General features: G+C 39.8%; 1 protein-coding gene across 5 annotated transcripts in view; it reads right to left on the reverse strand.

Annotated features, from left to right (window-relative positions):
• Positions 1-27,510, reverse strand: part of Ntm (neurotrimin) — a 403,982-nt gene extending 376,472 nt beyond the window's left edge. For 4 of the 5 annotated variants that reach the window (XM_076843557.2, XM_076843554.2, XM_076843556.2 and 1 more), the window contains exon 1: positions 26,931-27,097. In XM_076843557.2, the coding sequence (XP_076699672.1) occupies positions 26,931-27,097 (167 nt within the window). Of the gene's footprint in view, positions 1-26,930; positions 27,098-27,488 lie in introns of those variants that run through there. The other variant, XM_076843558.2, reaches the window with a different exon arrangement.
• Positions 27,511-27,861: the final 351 nt, after the last annotated feature.

The raw sequence follows: 27,861 nt of genomic DNA on the forward strand, positions 1-27,861 counted from the left end.
AAAATATAATATTGCAGCAATGAGGAAATCGGGACCATAGAAAATTTATCTAGCCCTGGGAGTAAATGAGAGAGTTGCAGAGGGGATCTGACAAAATGAGCCAGGGAAACCCTTCATCTTCTTTCTTCTCCTAGCTTGTTCCCCCATTGAACCTCCTGTTTTTCTTAATTGTTTGAGGTCAGCATGCAGGCACAACGTGCGTGCACATACCCAAGTGCAGGTACCACTCCATTCCAAAATAACTCCATCAGGAAATTTTGGACATGGTCCTGGCTGAAAACTGATTCTTGGGAAAAATATGTATGACTAGTAAACACAAGAAATCAATCTCAACCTCATAAGCGAAATAGGAAAGGGGAGTTAAAACAGAAAGTAGGCGTCCTGAATGGGTTTTAAGTAGGGGAAGTGGGTAATGAGGCTTTCTAAACCAGAGCATCCATGTTTGAGTCAAAGTAGTAATGTAGCAAATAATCCTTTGAGCACATCTCATTATGTAAATAACAAGATGATGATAATGCAATACAATACCAGTGTTCTCTTATTTTCAGATAGAAAGGGTACAAGTATTGTGATCACCAGTACCCCTGGATTAATTCATTGACTCCATCAGCTTATTTTGCTTACCCATCAAGTGAACACCTCTCCATGGTGAGTGTCTCCACCTGGGTCACATCCACCACCAAGTCTCGCCTAGATTTTGCATAATCTCTAGCAGTTCTCAGACTTATAAGCTATTCTAAAGGCCCAGCCGGAAGCATATTGTGGTGATGAGGTAATTCAGATCCTATCATCACTTGACTTAAAGTGCTCGGGTGACTTCCTCTAACACAGTGAAATGAGACACACACCTGTCTCCTGACTTCTAGAGACCAGTGGGTCTCATAGTCCCCACCTCCCTTTGCTGTTGATTCTGCTTCACAGACAGTGATCTCTTTTCTCTTCCTCCACCATAGGAGGCTTGTGCCTACAATGTTCTGCCCCAACTCCTTCTCTCCATTTAGATTAGCTCAAATTTCACTTCCTGTCCAAGAGGCTTTCACTGACCCCCACTACCCCCAGTCAAGGAGAGTCTTTCCATCATGGCACTTCATCCTATCTGATATATTTGTATGTATTTCTTTTCCTGCTCCCCTCACATAGCTATAAGCCCCAAGAACATACTGTGTCTCACTTAGTCACTATAGAAACCTTAGCATATCACATGCACTTAATAAATATTTCTAAAAATGAATGGATATTAGATATTTCCTCTAAGTAAGCCACTAATAAATACTTCCTATAGACTATTTAATCCTCAAGACATTCACTACAAGGTAGTTTCATTAATTACTATTCTTATTTTACCAACGAGGCTAGGTAAATTTCCCAGTGGTCTGCAGAGACCATTCTCTTAATCGTTCCTTTCTACTCTCCATATATTACACTACACCCACTCTATAGAATAATATCCCCAATAGTTTCTCATTCATCAGAAAAAAAGATCAAAGCTTTTTCCATAGCTTTGATGAGGGGGGGGTATTTCATTATGTTCTAGATTTTTTAAAAAATTGTTAATTTCATAATGAGTGCACAGGATAGTTATAAGTGGATATGACCAGTGCAGTCATGAAGAGTACAAGCTCTGGATTTAAGCTGTCTGGGTCAAATCCCCACTCAGCCATGCAATCCTCATAAATGAAATAATATATATGTAAAGCACTTTGCAAGGCAACATGGTCCCTCCCCTCACAAAAGAGTTCAGTAAATGTCTACTAGAATTTTTATTATTACTAAATATATTTCTGACTACATAGTTACCCAGTACACTCTTTTTGCTCCCTGAGCTAGATTACATATATTACAATAGTCCAAATTTATTGCCTATGGGGGCCTTGATATTAAGACAGATTCTTCCTCTCCTGTGTTTCTGCTTAAGTATAGTTTAGAAGCCTGGAGAGAGAGAGAGAGAGAGAGAGAGAGAGAGAGAGAGAGAGAGGGGGAGGGAGGGAGGAGAGACTCTCTCTCTGGGAAGAGGGGACACTGAAGCACTAACTTAATAAAACTTAAAGATTAAACCTGGGAGAATTAACACAGAGACCAGAGCCATTCGTCTTAGCCTCAGGAGAAAACTAAAGCTCGAGGAGACTGGGGATACAGAACCCTAAATAATCATCCAGCAGCCAAAGAAGAAAACAGTAAGTTTAGTACCTATGACCTAGATAAAGAAATATCTTATTTAGAAACAGCAAATCCACTGGAGGAAACAAAGGATCAGAGAGACAGAATTCCCAACTAAACCCACTAGGTGTTTGGAAACCAACAGTCTGGGTTTTAACTCAGGCGAAGGGACTGACATAAGCATCTTACTAATTGGCCACGTGTCCCACAGAGGGCTGGGTGAATGCTCAACTCAGCACGTGGGTGCACATTAACCTGGCCCCTGGGGCAAGATGCTCTGGGAACCCACCTACCCATCAGGTCTCCCATGTTCGCTGACAGTTCTGGGCCCAGAAGCCAACTGGCAGTGCCCGCTGCACTTGCAGGAGAAACACAGCGGCACTGCCAGCTTTTAGTGACAAAAGGAGTGTTTACAGCAGGCGCGCTGACAGCTGTCCGAGTGCCACATTTATTTACAAAATGTTAGTTAAATTACTGACAGTTGGCGCTGTGGAGGAAAAGCCGAGAGAAAAGCTGACATTTCTTGATCTACTGGTGCTCAGCTCACGGCCCTGGCTCTGCTTCCCTGTCTATTTATTAATTCCATTATTTGCTTGTTAGTTTATCTATTTATGACTTCTGGCTTATTCACTGGCCATTGCTTTTAAGAGGTTTCTGGTATCCCAGGCAGTCACTGTTCCACGTGATTCAATTCTAAAGGTCCTTGGGCTAAAAGTTGACCTGAGGATGCACTGTTCCAACTGGCCTGGGTACCTCCAGCAGCTGAGACCCAGCGCTGGGAAACAGGAGGAGCATATCTGAGGGCAGGGAGCCAATTCCAGGCTGTCCTTTGCAGCACCTACTGAAGATTAAGGAATGCTCCTTAAGTTATGAATAATCAGCGTGATCAGTACATCCCTTGATTCCTCCCCTGTTGATCAGAGCCAGGTTTTCTGTGTAGGAAGTGGGACCAAGTGTCTCCATTTTTTATTCTTACTGACAGAGGCAATTAAGATAGAGGAAGAAGAATTTGGGTGATAAATGAAGCTCAACATCCAGGCTGTACAGAGTTTTAGACACTGAAACATATTTCTGATAAAGCTTGTGCCATCCCTTTTCCTCAAATGTTGAAAAAAAGCATATATTGCCATAAACTGTTGTCTTTAATGTTTTTCCAATATTTCATCTTATGTCAAAATAATGCGTGTTTTTGTTGACAATTCAGAATAGATAGATAAGTGAAAAATAATTAATTAGGCCTTCTCTAGACATCTTATTTGGAATCCCAGGCTACATGCTATTTCTCTACCCCTCACTCTTTCTTCTCCATACCACTTCTTGTCCACTAATGTATTCTATATTTTGCACATATTTTGTTCATTGTTTGCAGGTAAGTTCTGGGAGGACAGGGATTGGTTTACTATTATGGTGGTTCATTACAGTGTTTCACATGGCCTAGAATAGTATCTGGTTCATCATCTGCAGATGACAGATGTTCTCTAAATAGAATCAAACTTATTATAGCCACCCAGGGCATGGACACTTTTCAGTTCTTCATGTTTTGACAGGTCTACTCTGCTGTGGGCTCACCTTGAAATGGATGAAGGCATGATCATAGTGAGAAGGATCAGAAAGAGTCACTGCAGATATGTTGTCATCTGTGACATGGGGGGAGGGTTGACGAGTACATCGGGGGAACTGAGGTGGAGTGGAAGGAGGGGATAGCAGGTGGCCCAGAATTCAGGTCCTCCCATCCTCTAGCAATGGGTCAGCTTTAGTTAGTGACATCTTGTCACTTGGGACCAGATATATATGGTCATCTTCAGAGTCCAGCCAGCCTCAGCCCTGGCCGACTAAAGTCCCTTCCTGCTATCCCCTCCTTCCACTCATCTCAGTGCCCCTGCTGTACTCTTCAACCCCCTCCCCATGTCACAGATGACACCAGACCTGCAGTGACTCTTTCTCAGTCTCTCTGAGGCCCTGCTTCTTCAGCTGCCCCCCTACCTAGCCAGTTATAGACTTTCTGAGAGCAGGAATGGTGGTTTGATTTGTCGACCAAATAGCACCTAGCAGAATGCCCCACACATGGGAACATGTGTGCAAAAAGCCCAGTGACCAACACATATCAACATGGGTCAAAAAGATCTATCTTTACTTTTATTAGATGGTAAAAAAACAACCATGTAACTTTTAAAAAGTGAATAATTATAGAAATGCATGAAAACCCACATGATTTGTAATTGCACTACCCAGAAACTTTATGAGCAGTAATATTTGATAAGATCCCTTCTGAATTTGTTGATTATCTTTAGCAGACATTTGCCTGCATACACACATTCAAGTTCTCAGAGTATTAATCTGCTTTTGACTGATGGGGTGTGGACCAGTTAATTATATGAAATGACTTAGAAAGAGCTCTGGTTTTGTTTCATATTCAGGACTACATTAATTTCAAATCATGAGAAATGCATAATGTTAAATGAAAAATATTTGCAGGAGAATATATGCAACTTCTTTTCATACAAAGGGAAAATAACAGACAACACTAGACAACATGCTGTATTAGAATAATTATAGATTTGGTAAAACTCTAAGAAAAGGAAGAAAATAATAAATTTAAAAGTTCAAGGAATTGGTGTACTTCTCAGAGAAGAAAGGGTGTAATGTATGTAGGAACACAGGAGTTTTATAGGCAATAGGAAGTTCTATTTCTTACATTGTCAGAAGGTACACAAGTGCTCAATTTATTATTTTATATGTAGATATGTTACACGAAATATGAAACAATGAATTTATTTCATATGAAATATGACACTATTTCAACAATTAAATAAAAACAAGATATATTTGGCTCCCAGGACACATGAAATATTTTGTTCCTCAAACACATATCTCAGCAAATATTTATCAAGTTCTTGTGATAGGCTAGGCCTAGTGCGAGGTGCTAGCAGTTTCAAAACATACAGTGGAAGAACTAGTCAGAAGATAAGTAACGTGCAACCTTAGTCACAGCCACGTGTTGGACCATAGTATTATCAACTCTGTCTCGCCCATTCTCACATTCTAGTAGGAAATAAGTTAATAAAAATGGGGTTGGCCGTGTATCTCAGTGATAGAGCACATGCCTCACATGCAAGAGGCCTAACATCAATTCTAGCACTGCAATTAATCAATCAGGCAATCAATAATAGAAAAACTCTAAATTAATTTCTGATAGGAACCATAAGTTCACACACACACACACACACACACACACACACACACACTCACATGCACATTTATTATTTAAAATAAAGGTATGAGGATGTTGACTCATAATGGTGATAGAGGGAGCATGGGAGGAATGGAGGAACTTTAGATAGGGCAAATAGGAGGAAGGGGATGGGAGGGGGCAAAGGGGTAAGAATGATGGTGGAATGAGTTAGACATCATTACCCTAAGTACATGTATGAAGACACAAATGTTGTGAAAATACTTTGTGTACAACCATTGACTTGAAAAATTGTGCTCTATGTGTGTAATATGAAATGAATTACAGTCTGTCACTATGTATAACAAATTAGAAGTCTTCAAAATTCTCTTTTCTAGTTAATTTGAAAAACAATACATTATTGCTAACTATATCCTCCCTATTGTGTCCTAGAACACCAAAATATGTTCCTCTGTCCACTCTGTAAGTTTATAACCATCAGTTAACCCCTCCCATCTACTCTCCTATACCCTTCTCTGGTAACCACTCTTCTATTCTTTATGTTCATGAAGTTATCTTTTTTACATTTCACAGAGGAGAAAGGTCATGTGGTATTTGTGACTGACTTATTTCACTTCATACAATGTCCATCCATGTTATTACATTATCCTTTTGATGACTGAATCGTATTCCATTTATTATACATACCATATTTCTTTACCCATTCATCTGTTGACATTGAGGTTGATTCTAAATCTCGGTTGTATAAAAGGAGCTGTAGTAAACATAGAAGTACTGATATTGCTTTGATATCAAAATTTCATTTCCTTTGGATATATACCCAGTAGTGGTATTGCTGGACCATATGGTAGTTCTATTTTTAATTTTTTGAGGAGCCTCCGTACTGTTTTCCATAATGGCTGTACTAATATACATTACCATCAACAGTGTACAAGGGTTCCTTTTGCTTCACATCCTTGGGAGAACTTGTTGTCTTCTTTTTTATAATAGCCATTCTAATTATCCTCACTTGCTCATAGCACCAGCATGTATCAAAACATCACATTATGCTTCATAAATATTAACAGTTATTATTACAAATTTTAAAAATTAAACATCTAAGTAAACACTAATTTTTTTTTTTTTTACTTTTTGAAGAAATGAAAAGTTTTGAAAAATTAAACAACAAAATAAGGAAAGCAGTTTGGGGCCTGTTTGCTAAAGCATTAGTCAGAATTTATTTTTTCTGGAGATTTCATCAGCTTTAATCATTATAGGACTGTGAGCAGTAGGAGCCTGGAATTGTGACTGAGCCTTTGATCACAAGTGACAATAAAAATCTAGAGAATGGCATAGTGTTTATTCACCCAAGAAAACAAATGGACTGGTACTCCTAGGGAATTTCATGAACCATCAAGGACATGTTCACAATGGACCAGTTGGAAGTGGTTTCATACTTTGTGATTCAGCGTGAGCCTAACAAAAGGGAGAGACTCCCCAAAGGAGCCTGTTCCTATACCACAGAAGTGCTAATGAAACTGAGGAAGCACAGGTGACTGTAGGAGGAGTACGGAGGAAGTTCCCTGAGAGGGCTGTGTCCTTTGGGTTGTACAGAGATGCCAATAAAATATGGTTTCCACTTGAAAGAACCTCAAGATTTAACATGGGTTTGACATGTAGATAAAAGCTACTTATTAAGAAATGCAAAACACTGCTAATATTCAGTATCCATAAAGGCCGAGCTGCTCCATGATGCTGAATATGAAACCTGAAATGGTCCCCACAGCCATCTATCCTGGCCTGGACTCTGTCTTCAACTGTACTGTCTATCCAAGAACGCTTCCACCTGAGCTCATTTGTCTTTACTCTTGCCTCTGCTCAGAACACCTCTCACACCCATCCAAATGTGTACAGGCTTGCCAAATCATGCATCACTCAAAAGCTCACTCAAAAGCTCTGGTTCAAGCCCTAATCAGGCTCTCTACAATCAGACCTACTTCCTCATTTTCCCAAGTCCTTACCAGCTTGCTTTCCTCTTTACCTTATTCATCAATACCTAATGTTGTATGGCATGACCATTTACTATCTTTTAGGTATTAGGGTCTAGAATAGTGTCTGCCACTTAGCAGATGTCAAACAATTAATTCTTGAATAAATAAGTGAATGGTTATTTTCCTCAACACAGTATGAGGATGTGAGAGAATAAGAGGTAGGTACCAATTGGAAAATTCCAGCAAAAGTAACATTTGTGCTGTTTGCAATATTTTCACTGCACTTGGGTCTGCACTGGGAGAGAGAAAGGAATAGGAGAAGGATGTGGAAAACTCAGGCTCGGTAAGCAGAAGCATTGGAAGAGTATGTTTGCAATGGAATGACACACAGAGGAGAAACCACATCAGAGGCTCATTATTTGAAGATTTCTGGCAAAGTCATAACATGAATGAGAAAATTCCTATTCCATACTCTGCGCCATCTGTGTTAAATAGTTTTAGCTTCTGTTTTGATAGCTTAATGTATTAAAAATAGGAAATGACTTGCTTAACATCTAATGTATGCCAGGTACAACTCTTAAGAATTTACATGTTATTTAATATATTTATTATAAATATAAAATTATGATTATTAAATGAGATGACCCATGTAAACTATTTATCATGTAATGATACGTTTCCATTAAATACTGCTGCTGATGATGGTATTTGTTGCTGTTATTATCATCATCATCATTAATATTATTATTATTGTTGTTGTTGTTATAGCTCTGCCATGTAGGTATTAAGTTAGAATAGTCCTAATTTATCTTTGGGGTATCTGTTCCAAGACACAAACTGGATACCTAAAACTGAAAGTAGTACTGAAGTCTATGGATACTATGTTTTTCCTTATACATACCTACTTGTGATAAAGCTTTGTTTATAAATTAGGCACAATAGGAAATTTAAAATAATAAGTAATAATAAAATAGAACACTTATAACAACAATACACTATAAAAGTTTCATGAATGTAGTATCTCTCAAAATAAATTTTTATTGGTGAATTATAATTATACATAATAATAGGATTCATTGAGCTGTCTGTACATGCACATAACGTAAATTGATCAATCTCATTCCCTACTACCTTCATTTTCCCTACCCCGCTTCTCTCTTAAAATATATTAGTATGTACTGCATTAATTTTTACCATTACTATTTTTATTTGGGGGGGGGCAACTATTAAGTAAAATAAGAGCAACATGAACAAAGGCATTGTGATACTGTGACAGCATAGTCAATAATCAAGATAGCCACTAAGTGACTAACAGGCAGGGTATATGGTGTGTATACACTGGATAGAAGGATGATTCACTTCCAGGTGGGATGGAGTGGATTAGCGAGAGATTTCATCACACCATTCAGAATTGGAAGCAAGTTAAATTAATGTATATTTATTTCTGATAATTCCTATTTAGTATTTTCAGAACATGATTGACAACAGGTAACAGAAATTACAGAAAACATCTGGATGCGACAGCACATGCCTGTAATCCCAGCAGTTTAGGAGTCTGAGGCAGGAGGATTACAAGTTCAAAACCAGCCTCAGCAAAAGTGAGGAAACACTCAGTAAGACCCTGTCTCTAAATAAAATACAAAATACGCTGGGAATGTAGCTCAGTGGTCAAGTGCTTCTGAGTTCAATCCCTAATACACCCCCATCAAAAAAAATTACAGAAAACAAAACTGTGGGTAAAGAGGGACTACTATATTATTAGGCCGAATTTCACAATAGAAAACATAAGCTTAGGAGGATTAGGATAATAATTTTCCAGCACAATGATAAGTCCCAGCTTAAATTTATACCACGATCATACTCCATTTTTTTTCTACTTCAGAATACATTTTCAATTAATACATTTTATGAAGACTTATAAAAGTTGATCTCATATGTTTAGGATAAATATTTGTGCATTGTATTTAACCAAAGTATAAAGAAAACCATTGAGAAGACACTCAGCTACTTGAAGCTGACTATGCTTGAACCAATATCCGGTGTTGCCTTGGAGTCCTATGATTTCATGTTTCTGGTAAGGGTGAAAAACTTACACCTTATCTGGGTAACATTCCACACTAAACTAACAGATATCCCATCTTTTTGTCCTTTCTTCCTTTGAGTTAGTAGGGAAGTCCATGCTATAAATAGAATGTTGGGGGTCTGTTGAAAAATCAGTGCTTAAAGGAACAGTATGAGCCTGAATGGCAATACACAGGTGCACATAGGCATCCAGGGAAATGCCTTACATGAAAAGAGGAAGCATAAGGGAATTATTTGCTTTGTATAGAAATTCAAATATATATATATATAAACCTCTTAGTTTTTCTTAATTCTCCAAGTCTTCCAATCACTACACCCTGAGTATATTGACTGTGTCTCTAAAATACTTGTAGGAACAGGAGAGAAGAGTGTGATTTTGTATCTCATGACACCCTGCCACCTGCTCTGCAGCCAGTCTACTATCCTGGTGTGGCCCATGGAGTATGACACCAACTACTAATTATATATTAATAGTAACTAGCAAAGAAGGCTCTTTTTCAATGACAAAGGTAACCCTATGGACAGGGAACTGTCAAACTAAAGGCCTAATAAAGTTGGTGCAAAATGCTCTAGGGGTGCAATGTTAAGTTTTCAGACCTAAATGGAGATGATCCAAGCAGGAATTAAAAATATAAAAACCTCACTTTCTTAGCATATACAATGTGTAGTTTTGATTACTGAATAGAGATATGAAATATGTGCTAAATAATTCTTCTGAACAGCTCATTAGGCCTAATCCATCTCTGACTTCTATGAGTCCATTAATTCCAAATATGCATCAGCTTAAACATACACACACATTCACACATGATCATAAAATGCTGGCTTAATTACACAATGTACTATCTTGAAAATGGCAACAGGTAAAACTTCAAATTGAATTTATGCATATTTTAAGTGTTTATAACTTGAAAATGTGATCCATGAACATGACAAAGAATACTTAGACCCAAGAAGGATGACATTTTAATTAGCAAACACTAGACCCTCAGCCCTAAGTATGTGTGTGATGGGGGCAGGGCATTTGATATGGGCTGTCACAAAATCACAAAGATGTGACAGCCAGGACAGTATCCACAGGGTAACTAACGGGTATCTACACACAGCAAATAAAATTGATGCAGAGTGGGGTTATTTGTTCATGTGGCATTGCTATTTAATTCTCACTTCCTGAAATCTGTGTTCCTACCATCATTTCAACATTATAATAGTTCTCACAGACACCCAATGCCCCATAGCTCCTTTATTAAATTATATTTACTTTAACTAATACACAAAAACATAAAACAATGTATTTATGAATGAGGTAAATTGTGTGATGTTTCAATTAAACTAAACATGTCTATCTCCTCAAATATTTGCCATTTTTATAGTGAAAACATTCAAAATCCTTTCTTCTTGCTTTTTTTATAATAATGCATAATATAATAATGGACAGTACATTTTTTTGAAGTTCTGAGGATTAAATACAGGGCTTCACACATGCAAGGCAAGTATCTTAGCACTGGGCTACATCCCATCCCTGCAGTACATTATTGTTATCTGAAGTCACCCTCCTGTGCAATAGCAAACCAGAACTTTTTCTTCCCATCTAATCATTGCTTCTTTTGTTTATATTTTTATTTTTATTTTTACTACTTGCTCCTTCTTCAGTATTAAGCTTTCCTCCTCCTTGCCTTGGATTTCTTTTATCAGGTCATTAAACCTGCATATCATTCTGCCTAGCACATTCTTTCCAGGGATCTTTGCAGGGTCTCCCCCATTGTCCACAGTTCTGAACAACCTATATCCCCTGCCCCCCTCCGCACACGAGGTAACTCTGTACCCTTTCCTGTATTTTACTTTCGGACAATACTTTCCACAGCCTCGTGCATTGTTTGGCTTTTTAATGTTTTTATCAGTGCAATATAGATGTACATAATGGGTTTCATTTTTACTTATTCATACATGCACAAAACATAATTTGTTCCATTTCAATCCCTAGCACTTCCCCTTTCCTCTCCTCTTCTACGTCCCTGATCCCTTTCCTCTACTCTCCTGGACTTCCTTCCATTTGTTTATTTTGTTTTTAATTGGTGCATTTTAGTTGTACATAAAGTGGAATTTTTTATATTATATTCACACATGCACATAATATGTAGGTCAATTTCATTCTACAGTCTCCCCTTTGCCATTTCTCCTTCCTTCCCTTTGATTCCCTTTGTCTACTCCACTGTTCTCCCTTCTGTTTTCATGACATTCCCCTTTTTTAATTCCTTATTCTCTCTAGATTTTGCACATGAGAAAACTTTTGACTTTCTGAGACTTATTTCACTTAACATGAAGTCCTTCTGTATCATCCATTTACCAGCAAATGGCATAATTTCATTCTTTTTTATGACTTAGTAAAACACCATTGTATATATACACCATGTTTTCTTTACCCATTTTTCTATTGACAGACACCTAAGCTGGTTCCATAACTTGTCTATGGTGAATTGTGCTGCTATAAATATTGTTAAGCCTATATTACGATAATATGCTGATTTTAGTTCTTTTGGATAAATACCAAGAAATGGAATTGCTGAGTCCTATGTTGTTTTCATTCTTAATCTTTTGAGGAATCTCCAAACTATTTTCCAAAGTGGTTGTACTAATTTGCAGTTCCACATCCTCATCAGCAATTATTATTATTTATATTCTTGATGATTGTATTTTAACTGGAGTGATATGAAATCTCATTTATTTACTGACAGCTGTCTCCTGCTAAGTACAGTTGTACATGTGGTGTGCAGCTCAAGAGTCACCAAGGGGGCTGGAAAAGTGACCAACATGCACCTGGCACTCTCTTTATCCAAAAAGGGGTCTAGTGAACAGTTTCATGAGCCTGGAGGAAAAGTGCCTATTCTTAATTGTCTACCCAAGTTTCACACTGGGGAAAAACACTTATTTTTCTTATACCAATTGCTGCCCTGGCCTCTGTTCACTAAAAATCACTTTGTGCGAGGCACTTGGCCTGTAGAACAGTGCCTGGCTCACAGAAAATGCATAATAATACTCCTGAAGCCACAAGGTAAAGCTCAACTATTTGTTCTTTATGGACACAGCAAGCCCTATTATGTGCCAGTCGCTAAGCATACAATAAAACAAAGAAAGATCCTTGACCTTGAATTAAGGAATCTTGGGATAGAGCCACTTTAGCTCGAAATGGCTCTTCATTCCCTGTAAATCTCTCTTTTACTCTGCCTTACCCTCCCCCATTTTCCACTCCTTCCTTTCTCCTTAACTCAGATTCACATGTAACTATCCCAACATCTGGTTGTTCTTCAGCAATCTGACCTCTGACAGCGGTTTCCCTCCCAAGCCCACAAATCATCCCATCTGTCTCTTTACTGGGTGTCAATGCAGACACTGAGTGTTAGAATATCTCTAGCACAAAGGTTTCACTAAATAAGAAACCTGCAGCCATTAATGAGCAATTTGTCATCTAAGAGGTATTCTCACTAATTATAGTATGTCTCCATTATCTCCATTATGGACACGTGCTAATTTGCTTCATGGTAAAACTTTCTTTTGTCACTGGTTTGCACAGACCTGCAGAGAAAAGCAGAATTTTACTTGGTCCAGAGATGTAAAGACTCAAGCAATTGAAAATCAAACATTTGAGGCTTCAATTTGAAAAGGCCATGGCTCTCACTTTCAGACACATGCAAAATTCACCAAAAGGCTTGCCAAGAAATTTTAATAAGTGCTTGGAATAAAAAAAAAAAAAATCTGTATAGTACTATGCAGCTGAAATAAGAATATATAAATTATAATAGTTGAGTGTTGAATTTGATAGTGTAAAGGTAGCTACTATATCAAATGAACTCCAAATCTCGGAAGCCTAAATACAGGTTTATTGTTCCTTGGTGTAGTAATCTAACAAGGTTCTGGGTCAGCTGGCGGGGCAGCAAGTGGAAGACCTGCTCTGTGCTGTCGCAGTCATTCAGGGACTTGGCTGATGGAGCATCTGCCACATAGGATGCAGGTTTCCAAGGTAATTTTGGACATCAACATCCAGATGGCATAAGGAGAAAGAGCATGATGAATTTCACATGGGAGGTTTTTATGAACCAATCTACACATAACTTTTGCTTACATTCCTTTGGGTAAAACTGTCACATGGTTGTACCAAATTCAAGAGAGACTGGGAAATGCAGCCAAGCGTTGTGCACAGGGAGAAGAAAAAAACAATTTATGTTTTGAACAGATAGAAATCTCTTTTTTAAAAGGAGTGAACCAAGTAGAATGATTCTTGCCCCTCTTCCCATTATAGACACAGGGAAATTGAGGCTTGATAAGATGCCTCTCATGGTAAGGTAAGATAGAGCAGGGATCAAAACCGAGATCACCTTGACCCTGGACCACTAGTCACTTTCCAAAGACAATGAACCTTGCTGAGTCTTTGCAAAAGCTATTCCGCCACCAAGATGTCTATGAAATGCACCAGTCCCAGTGCTCCATGTCCCCCACTCTGTATTTCCACATACAGCTCCCAGGATCACTACATGCAGAGCACTTCCATTTTCCCACCATAGATACGGTTCACGATGGGCACTTCCCACAGCCGTTATCAATCACACAAGACAAGTAAAAAGTTCTGGACCCTGTATTGAGTAGCTCACACTTCTTCCAGATGAGTATCCTTATTTGAAATAGTGATAAACTGAGGCATAGCAATGTTAATCAATATTTGAATTGTTACACACCTGGGTAACTGAGCCAGAATTTAAATCTGGGAAGGGGTCTGCCTCCAGACTGTATGCTTAGCCAAGATCCCTTATAATTCTTCAAGGTAAGATTCACTTAAGAAAGAAAACATAAAATAAAATAATTGACATAGGGTAATTTGTTAGATACCAGGCTCACAGCCTGACTGCTGTCTAACTGCCTCTTCCTTCCCTTCTCCCTCAAGTCTGTAGGCCTTGGGCTAGAGACAAATCCTTATTTTCCAGTGTTTATTAGATTTTCTATAAAACTCCTTGTGAAAGTGGATATTTAAAGGCTCTTTAGATTCCACACATGGAGACTTTATGAAGTGTGTCACACTGCCCCAGTGATTCCCTCCTCGTTCCACTCTCTGACCTAGAAGACAAACCCAACAAAAGCTCCTCACCCCTCCCATTGCCCGTAGTTTTAAAACATCAGATCCCATGCCAGTACAGATACAACAGCTTCCTCTGCCTAGTAAAAGATAAACAATTTTCACTGTTAATAGCCTACTATTATTCCTAATAAATGTTTCATTCACTCAACAAATATCCGTTAATATATCCCATGTTCCAGGCAGTAATTTAGTCACTATAAATGAGAGCAATAAACTCAGTGGCCTGGTGGATCTTACATTTTAGGGGAAGAGGCAATAAATAAGTAACAGATGAATAAATAACAGACTTTTCTAAGTGTTAAGGGCTATGAAGGAAATTATAGCTAGGTAGGAGGACAGAGTGTTGTGGGGCTGAGGGAGGGCTGTTTCAAATAGCATGGTCTGGAAGGCCTTCTTGGGGGATGGAATATTGGGGCAAATGTGTGAATTCCCAGAGGGGTCCAACCCAGGCATTTTAGCAGATCCTGGCAGAACAAATGAACTTGGTGGGGTCCAAGTGTACAGCATGCATATGGGTGAGGTGACATTGATAGAAGAGTAGAGAGGACTCAAGTAACTAAAATAGCTTTTATGCCATTGATGTGTTTGCATTTCATTCTGAGTGTAACTGAATGCCACTGTAGAGTTTTGAACAGAGAGTCATATAATTGATGTTCTTAAATGATAACTAGGAATATTGAATGGAGAATTGACTGTCGGGGAGCAGGGTGGAAACAAAAGATTAGATGTCACCAGAATAGCCTAGAAAAGAGAGGATGGTGACATGGACCAACAAGGCTGAAAATGGTGAAAAGTGGTCTCATGCAGGTATCTTTTAAAAATAAAAACAACTTGGATTTACACACAAATTAGATGCAGCATAGGAGAGAAAAAATAAATTAATAAAATATCTGTTAAGAACTTAACTTGAGCAACTAGATGTATGCTGATGCCAGTTTCTAAGATTGGGATTGGCTAAAAAAGGGGAAATCTAGATAGTTATGCATAAAATAAGTCCAGTGTCAAGAGCATGAATTGGAGGACTCCAATTTTAAATGTCATTTAGGTATAAAAGGAAGAGCTATAGGTTAACAGTAGGATAGACAGTGTAGAGGTCCAGGAACATGCTCAGGGTAGAAAGTAAATGACTGCAGCAAGGATCGGCAGTGTGTGATATAGCCTCTTGGTGTGTGCTCCACCATCCATGGAAATTATGAGGAATATGGAGAAACAAACATTCAGAAGCCCCAATGAATATCAAAAAGGACACCTGTCCAACTTTCAGAGCTCTGATAAACAGGGTGAAGAATAAACACATCCATGTTTGAGATGGCTCTAGAAGTGGAACTAACCCAAGAAAAAGCTAGGGTTCATTTTAAGAAATAAAAATGATGGAGGCCTTTGAAGAAGAGACTGTGATACAAAGATTTTGCTGGTGAAGGGTCATGAAGTTCAGAGAGTAGAAAGATTTGGGAGTTAGGGAGAAGTTTGTAACTGGGTCTGGGTTTTGGATATGCAAGACTATGTAGTGATTAGAATCTGGAAGATGCTGCATGGCCCAGGAGGCTGGGGTCTTTGACTTCTGAGGAGACTGAGAAACCTAAGAAGAGACAGTAGGGTTTGTCCCGATGATTCTTGAGGAAAAAGAAGGAAACCAGTTCTAATTACATCTCTAACCACAACCAACCTCTCTGGCATTTGTAATGGTGAAGCTGGAGTCTGGACAGGGAAGGAACAGTCATCCCCAAAGCACTCCAATCCCAGAAATCTACTCCATGGGCTGTCATGGCTCATGTCGTGGTTGGGGACTGGGTGGTTGAACCAGGCCTTTCTGTAGTCCTTTACATATGATTATTATTACTTGACAAAATTCTTTCTTTACCTACATGTGCCAGTTTCCTAGGGTTGTACCCAAACTGGATAGAGTTAGACAACATAAATTATAATCTCACAGTTCTGGAGGCTGGAAGTCAGAAATCCCGGTGTTGGAAAGGCCATGCTTTTTCTGAAACCTGTAAGGAAGAGTCCTTCCATGTCTTTTTCTAACTTCTGTATATTTGCTGGCCATTTTGACAATACTTTCCATCCTAGTGCAACACCCCAACCTCTGCCTTCAATATCACACAACAACCACTCTGCATCATGTCTCATCGTGGTCATTTTTCATAAGGACAGCAGTTGAATTGAATTAGGGGCCCACCCTATTCCAGTTCAACTGCATCTTTATTAACTACAGATTGATTGTCCCTAATCTAAAAATCTAAAATCCATAATGCTTCAGAATCTAAAACTTTGCAAGCACCAGCATGACATCACAAGTTGAAATTCCACCCATTGAAACTGTGCTTCATAGTTGAAATTATTTAAAATATTGCATAAAATCACCTTCAACCTATGTGCAAAAGCATACATGAAACATGACTGAATTTTGTGTTTAGTATTGGGTCTCATGGCCAAGATATCTTATTATGTGTATACAAATATTACAAAATCTGAAAAAAAATCTGAGCTATGAAAAATAAAACTCAAGCATTTTGAATAAGGGATAGTCAGCTTGTATATCTACAATGACACTATTTCCAAATAAGGTCACCTTATAACATACACAAAAAAGGAAACATATTGAATCCACAACATCATGGTACTGCTATTTTCAGTGTTCATGATATAACAAAATTAAATTAAACTTAAAATAACGAACTGAATTAAAAATAATTTGCATATATTCTCTTTCTTACTCATATGCTCTTTTTGAGTAGAATTGTTTCAGATTACACTCTCCTGATGAGTATATTTGTCCAGAGATGATTATTCTGAGTGTGAAAGCACTTTTCCACTCAGGTTGTACATTATAGCCTGTCTGAAAGCCAGAGAAGATCAAGAAATTATTTTCAGACAAACACATCTTTCTTTGCCTCCATGGGGCCAACAAAGCTTTGTCTGAAGGTTGATTTCAGTTTTATAATTTTCCATCATTCTGTTGGTTGACGCTGTTTTCATTTTAAAATCTATTATTTTTTAAAATCCATCAGCAAGAATGTAAGATTAATTTTCATGTTCATTTCATAAGACAAATCTAACCCCTCTCAAAAGCTTTCTAAGCCAAAACATTTCACACTGATAAGACAAAAAGTTGGCCAAACACACCCAAATAAATCCAAATAATTCAACCATGTGAATAAATTATTTGGGAGAAAAAGATCAGGAAAAACTGAGACTGTTATATATAAAAGTTCATTGTATTCTAACAAATTTAAGCCCTTTTGCATTGGGTTAAGGTGGAAAAATACCTTCTGTGGTCTTACTGGTGGATTCTGATTTTCATTGCAGGAGGCACTGGTCTTGCCCCAAACTTTCCTAAAAGAAAAATCACCAAATCCAGAGGCGTCTTTCTCTATTTGCATATCACCATAAAAGTTCAAAAAGCCTGACCTCCAAAGTTCAAGAGATATGAGGAAAGGAAAAATATAGAACCAGAGAATATAACAGACGGAAGGACTTAAGACCCTCCAAGAGTTGACACCCCAACTCTACTTTTTTTTTTTTTTTTTTTTTTTTTGGCCAGTAGATATCAGTGGAATTATCATGGAAAAATCTCTCCCCCGAGGAAAAAGTGTCTATCAAGCCAAAATCTGTACAAAAATCCCTGATAACCTCCTTCACAAACCATTCTGTATGACTTTTCTGAGGGAAATTCATGTTTAGAACCATGTACTGTCACAATTCACTATATAACCATCTTGATAGGAAAAACGAATAAATACCTTTTTTTCTCACTCCCTCTTAGAAATAAAATATCTCAAGATGTTATTTGAACTGAAGAATATTCCTAGGAACTAAATAGATGTGTAGGAGAAAGCACCAAACCAAACCAAGGAAATAACAAACCAAACACCACAATTACAGCTGGATGAACAGGGATTTTTTTTTTTTTTTGCTTTCTAGATCTTTCTGAAGCAAGACACAGTATACCTATCAAATTTCAGTGCTCCAGGTACCCTGGCACACATCTATAATGCCAGTGACTCAGGAGGCTAAGGCTAGAGGGTCACAAGTTTGAGGCCAGCCTGGGCAACCTAGCAAGATCCTATGTTAAAATAAAAGTTTTAAAAATTAAATAAATAGAAAGGGATGGGGATGTAGCTTAGAGGTAGAATGCCCCTATTTTCAATACTCACTACTGCAACAAAAGAAATAAGTCTGTGTAATGATATGGGTGTCTAAGTTACACAATTTATTATAAAAATTGTTAATGTGTATATATGCTATACACATACATTTATATGCACATGTATATAAATATGAACTAAGTTATAACTATGTACCAAGCCATGCACATTATTACATTTTATCTCAAAACAACAACACTTTGAGGTAGGTAATAAACATCCTTTTTAAGCAGGGAGATGAAAAATGTTGCTGGTTAACACTCGGAGAGTTAGAGTTAGTGAATTCCTGGTTCCAGTGTGCTTTCCTTTTAGAATATCACTCCTGATAGAATATAAATCAGCAAAATCTTGTTCATTGGTTCTGCTGTCATTAAACTTCTCCATTGCTTCCTTCTCTTTCTGGAACATACATGCAATTTGAATTAATTATATACTAAATATAATAAATAATAGTTTCCTAAAAATGTATATTATTTGATAATGTATGTGATGTTGATGATATTATTATCAGTTATCTATTATACAATGGGAAGCAAAATTATTTCTGATGATTTTTAACCCCAAAGAACAAATATGTTTTTGGCATGAATCATATATTTTTTGGTATTACCCAGGAAAGATAAGAATGGTTCTATTACTAGAACCAAAAATTTAAAAAGAAAGACAGAAAGGAAGGAAAGGAAAGGAACCTATACACCCAGGCCCCATCCACCCTGTCCCGGTGTCATGATATCCAGGTACATTGGTTTGTAGAATCATAACAGAATAGCTTCCAGCTAGATTTCTTCAATATTTCATTCCAGAGAAACACGTAGAAATGTTCAAGAAATTGTAAACTCTCTATGGGAGAATCCATGATTGCAAATATCTAAGGTAAAAAGCTGGTGGAAGAACCTAGAATAAATCCTTCCTCTGAACAAAGCAGAGCAGTTGTGGGATTCCCTAAGAGGGACGGCTGGAGGCCAGCTGGGGCTTTGTTACTCTAGGCCATGAACAACATAAAAACCTCTGCACTCTTAAGGCTCCATTTCTGAAACACTTCAAGAAAGGAGCTTATAGTACATCATGACAAGGAGGAACAACCAAATTCACTGAGTCCCCAGCTGGAGAGACACTTGGCAATGAAGAAGACATAATGAGACAAGCACTCTGATACAAGAGAGATGACCGAAAAGCCAGACACAGTGATTCCAAGTCCCAGGCCCCACCACCTTCTTGAGTGTGTGATCTGGAAAATGGCTACTTTTCACATTGATTTTTGATCTATAAAAATCAAGATAATAATTGAATGCCCCTTATGGAGCATCTGTGAGGATTTAATGAGATTCTGCTTTCTATGGTTTGGATTGCAAGTATCTCCCAAGTGTTGAAGTCCTGGTCCCCAAGGCAATAATGTTCAAAGGTGGAGTTTGGGGAAGTGATTGAAATGATTGGGAAGCTATAATCTCCTCAGTGGATTAATCTCTAGATGGACTCATAATCTGATGGCATTATTGGGAGGCAGTGGAAACTGAAGGAGAGGCCTAGTTGGAGGAAGTAGTTACTGGTAACTTGATCTCGGTGACTATATCTTGTCCCTATCCCCTATCCCCTTCCTTGTGTGTCCTTGTGTGTTCTCGTTCTCTCTCTCTCTCTCTCTCTCTCTCTCTCCCCACCCCCCCCTTTATGGCTGCTCTAAGGTGAGCAGACACTTTCTCCACTGTACCCTTCTACCATGATGTTTCCACAAGGCAACATGTCTATCATGGACTGAAAACAATGAGCCAAAGCAAATATTACTTCCTCTAAGTTGATTTTCTCATGCATTTGTCACAGAAACAAAAAGCCATCAAATATAGCTAGAAATGTGTGCAGCATGGTGCCTGACACATAGGAAACACAATTGGCCCACACTGAGTCAGAGCTGGAGCATGAGAAGCTAGGATTTGGTGCCAGACAAAACCAGTAGTCAGGAGAGAACACAGTAATACATATCAGCTAATTGCCTCACTGGTAGTCCACAGGATGCTTTGGGTCTTAAGAGGAAAATGCCAGTCTTCCCTTAGACGCAAGCTATCCTGGGTTAGGACTCACAGCTGGCTGAAGGATTGTACGCTGGATGCAGTCCTTTCACCCTTCCAGGAGATCTCCTTGTGCAAGATGGCTTATAAAGACCTTCATCATATATAAACCCAGGTGGGTGAACTCCCTGGTCTCTGCAATGCTTCAAACTCCAAAACACTGTGCTCTTAAAGGAGGAAAAAGGAGAAACATTTATGCAAAGCACCTATGATGCGGGCTCCAGTGACAACTGGCACACTCCTACTCCTTCTGCCCCATGGTTGGTTGAGTTTTTAGCTTTCTCATTTTAGTTTTTGGCTCCTCAATGGGATCAGTGTGCTTCCAGAAGCCTCTCTCCACAGACCCATCTGTCTATGCTCCTCAGAGCCACAGTCCACCAGCTGGATGCCTGGCAAGCCCCTGAGGTGAGTGCACAGTGGTTGTTCCTGAGAGGGAGCAGGGCAGTTGACATTCACATGCTTCCTGAGTGGCACTGATATTCCAAAGGAGTGCACCATTAGCAATGGATCAATAGTTCTACCACAACACAACCACTGCAAAGGGGACTCTAAAATAGAAAGATGGGCAGAGAGGTGCTTTTCTGTACCCCTCCTTACCTTGAAAAACTAATTTCCCTGGGGTCTACCTGGGGGTCGAGTACATCAACAGGGAACAGTATTTCTTCAAGGGCATAAGGACTTCATAGGGAAGTCACCTGGAAGGAGGAAGGAATGTGTCACTGCACAGATAACAACAAATGGATAACCCATATAATCCACCGGTGTGCTGGGTAGAAAGACACCAGCTGAATAAAGTATATGTATTTGGTATCTGCTCACTGGTACCTTCACCACAACCACCTCACACAACAGAAACAACCTGGACAAAAGATTGATCCACTCACATGACCAGGGAAGAACAACCCAGGACAATTGCTGCAAAGAAAAACAGACAGGCAAGGGAAGAAGCAGTGATCTCGGGGGCATTTGTTTCTTAATTCATTCACGCAACAAATATTTACTGAGCACTTTCTATACACCAGGCATTAGTGATACAGTGCTAAATAAGCCAAAGAATGGACCTATTCTCAAGGAATTTACAGTTCAATTAGGGAAGACAGAATACGTGTAGACAACAAAACAAATAAATTAGATAACTTCAGAGGAAGAAGATCATTCTGAGGAAAAATCCAGGATGATCCTGATGGAAGTGGTTTTAGATTATTTTGATTTCATTGTCAGGAAAGGCCTCAGTGAGGGGGACTCAGTGAGCCTGGGCCAAAAAAGAAACAGTTTTCTATGGGCGATTTGGGGTAGGGTATTCCTAAGAGTGGAGACATGAAGTCCTTATTGCCCTCTGTGACTGGAATAAGTTTTCTGTGTTCATGAAACAGAAAGATGTCCAGAAAGTTTACAGCAGAGTGGAGGGAAAGGAAGGGCAGGAGGATTGTCACTCAGACTTTATTAGCAAACACAATAGGCCAAGTCCCGGACTCAGCCTTAGGATGCAAATCCAAAGAAGGCACACTCTGCCTTCAAGCAGCCTAAAAGTACCTACAGAGACTGATAGAGACTCCATATGCTTATAAAATGAAATGTTAAGTGTTTTCCATGACATGCACAAAGTGCCACAGCTTCCAAAATCTACAAGGAGACTTTTGGGATCCACTCAAGAATCAAAACCACATTATTCTGTATTATTCCATGGAGTTGCCATATCAAAACTCAACTTTCATCATGTACATTTCCTCCAACATTTTATTTTTAACTCATCCCAGAAAAACAGCATCATTCAGTCTCAAATTCTAGACACACGACAGAAGGTGAGTTCCCTCTTTGATGCACACCCAGGCAACAATTCACTTTCCTAGTTGATGTTTTATTTGGGGAATCTCTGAAATATGAAACACAAGCAGTGAAATTACTGAGTGATTTGTTCATGCTTAGTGAAGATCTCTGAATGACACCCACACAGTTAACCATCTCAGACTCTCAGCAGCTAATGCCTTTGCTTTTCCATCCCCCAGGGCACAGTCCTACCCATAGAAAGCCTCTGTTCTGACGGAGGGCACTCTGCTGAGGCCAAGTGCAGACTCCATAAGAGGCCAGGTTTAAATGATACATTTGGACTTGACCACTTGGCTACCTTCTTGTGCACAGCCTGCCTTTTAGAGTTGGACCAAGTCCCTGGAGGGCAAAGTCCACGTGAGAGTGAAAGCCCTCATCCTTTTCCATACTCCTATTCAGTGGTTCCTGAAAGAATCACTCAGTAAGTCTTTCTTGGTTGACCACAGTTCACTGTAAAACAAAATGATAGGGAAATGCGGGAATGGAGTCAAATTGAATATAAGCAGAGGGATACTTTTGTTTTGTTTTGTTTTCATCTATCTATTCAGTAAAGATTTGCCAAAACCCAATGCTCAAGGACTTATAAGGTGTAATCGTTGCTTTCTGAGACCTACTCTCAGTCCACAGCAAGAGAGAGAGTTAAACAACATTCAAAGTCTAAGCTGAAATGTGTGGGCAGACACCAAGTACCACCAAGGGATGAGGGGAACACAGAATTCATGGGACCTCAGTCGGTGGAGGGGAGCTTGGTATGCAGAGCTGGGTAGTGAAATCTTGTTGCTGGCTCCTTGTGATTTTAGGTAAATTCTCCTTCCTGGGCTTCAACTTCCTCATCTATAAAATGGGCAATAATTAACTCTGTTTTACAGAGTTGTGAAGATTGAATGTACTATGTACCTAAAATTTTCTTACTATTCTAACTGATCAATAATAAACAGTAGTATACATTTTATTAACATTATTATTGGTGCCTCCTAATCTAGTTTAAACCTTCCTAGCTATGCCACCTTAATCAAGTAATGCTAACTCTTCATGCCTCAGTTTATTCATCTGCAAAATGGGGATAATAATCATCATAAGAACTATGTTATAAGATTATTATTAGAAGTAAACAGTAAAGTTATGAGGGTGAGTGGCAGGTTAGATATTATACAATACATTTAATATTCTCTAACATACAGTGAGTGCTCAATAAACCTTGACTAATAGTATTATTGTTGTAGATTCTGTTTTATGTAATCTCACTTTCCTTAAAAATATGCACACAGAATATCAGCAGGAGGGCAGAAAGTGTGGGAGATTGCAAATTGTTTGCAATTCTTTTCAGACTGTCAATGGCGTGTTAGGTGAAAGGTTTCCCAATACCTTCACAAAATCATTAGAGCTAATTGGACAAAGTAAAACATTAGAAAAAAGTTTCCTCAAATTAGAATCTGCTCCTGAAGCATTTATTCTTTGGAGACTGTAAAAAATCCTCAAAAAAGGATCCTAGTGAGAACAAAGCAGAATAAAATGCATTAGAGCAAAAAGTCCTCTGCTGGTTATGAGAGAAACTACAATCCCATAGCAAGGTAGATTAGGATGGCCTTCCAGGGCACAGTAGACATGATTAGGTCACTTGGTCAATATTAGGCAAAAGAGAGAAAGAAAGAAAGACAGAAAGAGAGATAGGGGGGGGGAGGAAGGAAAGAAGGAGGAATGGAAGGGAAGGGAAGGAAGAAAGAGAGAAAGGAAGGGAGAGAGAGAGGAAGGAAGGGAAAATAAGTGTGTACATTAAAAAAAAAACAAAGTCTTCTACACACGCATTAAAAATAAATAGACTAATCCATAATCCTGAACCACTAAATTATTGTAACACAAAATCAGGTTATGTAAAAATTTAGCAATTATCACCAAACAAAATACATTCTGAAATTCCTACTTGCCTCTCTGAACATAGAATTAGAAAATTTAGAGCAATTAAAGCAACCTTTCTTCTTCTAATGCATTAGAGTCTAAAAAGAAAGAGGATAATCCCAAGAGGCATGAGTTTCCTACACACCAGTTGCCCATTACATCAGGTGCCAATTCTGATCCTAAATCAGGGACATGGACAATAGTTGATGTCAGTTAGACCCTAGCTCATCTAATCCCTGCCCTGGAAGACTCCATCCACTAAGAGGGTCTTTCTTCTGCCAATCAGGACACATTCAGTATCTGGAGCTGGCACAATGGCAGGGGATTTTCTAACAGGGTATTTTAATGCATGGTCAGGTTGGGGTCAATTCTAGGATCTCGAGAGAAAGCTCCACCTTATCTTCATTTGTTCATCTATACTCAAACAAGACCCCTGTGTGGAGAGCATATGTATAAATACAAACATTTAATGCCTGAAAGAAACAGGGATGGGGACACCCACCACCACCCCTGACAATTGGGAAAGATGCATGAAATCAAAGACAAAGAAAGAGAAGTCATCTAGTACCTGATAATGTGATTTGAAAGAGAAGCTGCTCCCCACCCAGGCCTCTCCCATGGCTCAGGTTCTGCTGAATGCAGCCACTCTTTGCCTCTTTCCTGGTTCTCATGAGCTTTGTGGGCTAGCTTCTGGAAACCAGATTGTGGCTACTTTTATCAAATCCTCCCTATAAGAATCATAGTCAAGGCTGTTTATTTTCTTCAAATCTCTATTTAGCCGACTACCTTCCACCTTCTCCTTGAGGGGAAAAAACCCCATTTGTATTTAAAATGGTTCCCATATGAAGATGCCTCTATTTTGTCCCTGGAGGACTTCTCCTCACAGCCCAGAATTAGGGACAAAGGAGTCATCCAGAGAACATTAAATTTCCTTGACTATATTACTTCAGAGGTTCATTTTTATTTTTCTATATATGTAGTCTAAAATTACTGCATATTTGTAATTCCCATGAAACCCCTTTATAAAAAGATACACAGTCATTTTTGGAGAGAGGACAGCTGGATGTTTTATCTTTATCCAAAGTAGTTCCTCAAGAGCTCAGTGGAAGAGGTGGGCTTATTGAATGAATGAGTAACTAGGAGTTCAGTGGACCCTATGGGGTCTAGCTCCCAAAAGACAAAGGATCTGGGGATGCCTATAGCTCTAAGTGGTTCACTAAATCACACACTTCCTTTGGCAATGTCCAAATCATTCAACACACTATTGCTGGTGACCCCTCCTCAACATTTCCTTTCCTATGGGTATCATCTTAAGCAAACAATCTGGTTTTAGAAGAACAGTCCTCAGTGGATGAAATAGTGGATACCAGTATCAAGGTTATCTTTCCAAGAATCTTCATGTGCAAAGGATGAAAATACTGTCAGGTTTCCTTGTGTCTAATTCAATTCCTTGGCTTGGAAAACTTTATTAAAGAGGACATATTAAGTCAAAGAGAGTCAGGGAAGTCATTCCTATGAAGCTTTCTAACTTTTACCTCATGATTACTCTTTAAAAATTCCAGGAGTAAAATATTTCATTGCAATCATTACGGTGTTGCCCTCATGTGAGTGGTATGATTTGTCAACACTGGAAATGGAGTTAGTGTTTCTGTAGGAAAGGTAATCAGGGAGATAGAATCCTCCTACTTTACACAAAGCATAGCCAAGATTATTCATTTCCTCCTCCCCAGTTCCTCTAAGCCTTAACCCCCAAAGCCAATCGAGACCCATCTCAACACTGAAACCTAGTTTCTGTTCCATAGATGAGTTTTGCACACACTGCTTTGGTGGACAGTATGAACAGAACACAGTCCATCAGTGTAAATGACATTTTCCAAAGACAAATCGGACTCCATGACTTCGGCCTCAGAAAACCACATTCAGATTGGAGAATGCCTCTCTGCCCACCAGTTCATGGCATGGAGACACCCTGTCACAGTCAGGCCCAGGACAAAACAGATGCATTGCCAGAATCCAGGAGCTCTAGTAGGCAGCTCCCTATAGCATGGAGGAGTGAGGGCATTTATATGAGATAGACCCCTCCTATGGGTCTCATTAACTTCAGAGAAGACTATTCACATTGAGCCTCAGCGGGTTCCCAGTCGCTAGGACCACCAGGCTCAATCCAGAGGGAGCCAGGATCACTGCCCTCAGTCTCGGAGACTCCTGACCCAGCTACTCCTCACCCTTACCAAATCGCTAAGCCAAGGAGGTCAAATTAGGGGCAAACAGCTCACCACCAGAATCTGAGCATTTCCCTATGACCATCACATCCCCAGGCAGAGTACCCAATTCCTTTATGAATTGTGCAACCCAGGGAACCAGCAACCTCTCCGCCAGCCTTGGCATGCTACAATGCACACACCTGCACCCCTGCCCCTCACCCTAAACCCATACAAATCATCCTCAATTCGGAGAATGGCAGTTCCCTACCTGAGGGTGGCGCTCTCCCCCTGCCGGACCGTCACGTTGTCCATAGCTTTGGGGAAGGTGGCATCTCCGCTGCGCACCGGCACTCCTGTGGGTACAAGGAACAGCAGCCTGAGAGACACGACCACGAGGCACTTCCAGGGCAGGAACAGGTACCCACAGACCCCCATCCTCGACAGCCACAACTTCCCAGAACTCCGACAGCTGCACGGCACACGCCCCCTGGGCGAGCACAGGAAGTGGGTGGGGTGGGGGAGCAGGCACAGGGACTGAGCGGTGAACTAGCCGCAACCGGGAGGCGCGGGGAGGAGAAAAGCGCGCAGACTCCTCCAAGTCTAATATTCCTCTCTCAAATCCAGCCTCAGCTTGCCAGCCTCGCAGAACCAGTTTCCACGAAAGACATCCGAAGTGGGCTTTCTCCGCGCCGCTTGGGCCAGGGAAGGTGGCAGAGAAAGGGGAAGCGCGAGGCAGGTGCAAGGTGCACGTTTCAGGAACCGCTTCTTCCCATTAACAGTTCAGACATGGCACTTTGGAGAGGAAGTAAGCACTTTGGTACCAGAAAGGGAATGGGGGTGGGTTTCATCCAGCTACCCAGATGTGGACTGCAATTCCTCAGTTCGAACAAGGGGAAATCCAACACTTTCTTTGTAAGTTTCCGAGAAAGGCTGGTCACCAGAAACAATCTGTAACAATAGCAGATGGAAAGTAGAGCACGCAGGAGGCGACCAGGGTTGTGCGAGGTGACCGCTAAGCAGGCTTCGTGCAATCCAGAACCAGGGATCCTGCCGCAGCCGCCTCGGTCAACTTCCTCGGAAGCCAAATACGCGGCGCAACCGCCGTGATCAGGGCGGTCTCGGCGGGGTAGTGGCCTCGGTGGCGGCCGAGGCAGGAGCAGTGGGGCAGAAATGGAGTGCGGCGGCCCCTTGCTCGCTCT

This window comes from Callospermophilus lateralis, chromosome 2 (assembly GCF_048772815.1).
Source record: "Callospermophilus lateralis isolate mCalLat2 chromosome 2, mCalLat2.hap1, whole genome shotgun sequence".
Taxonomy (NCBI): Eukaryota; Metazoa; Chordata; class Mammalia; order Rodentia; family Sciuridae; genus Callospermophilus; species Callospermophilus lateralis.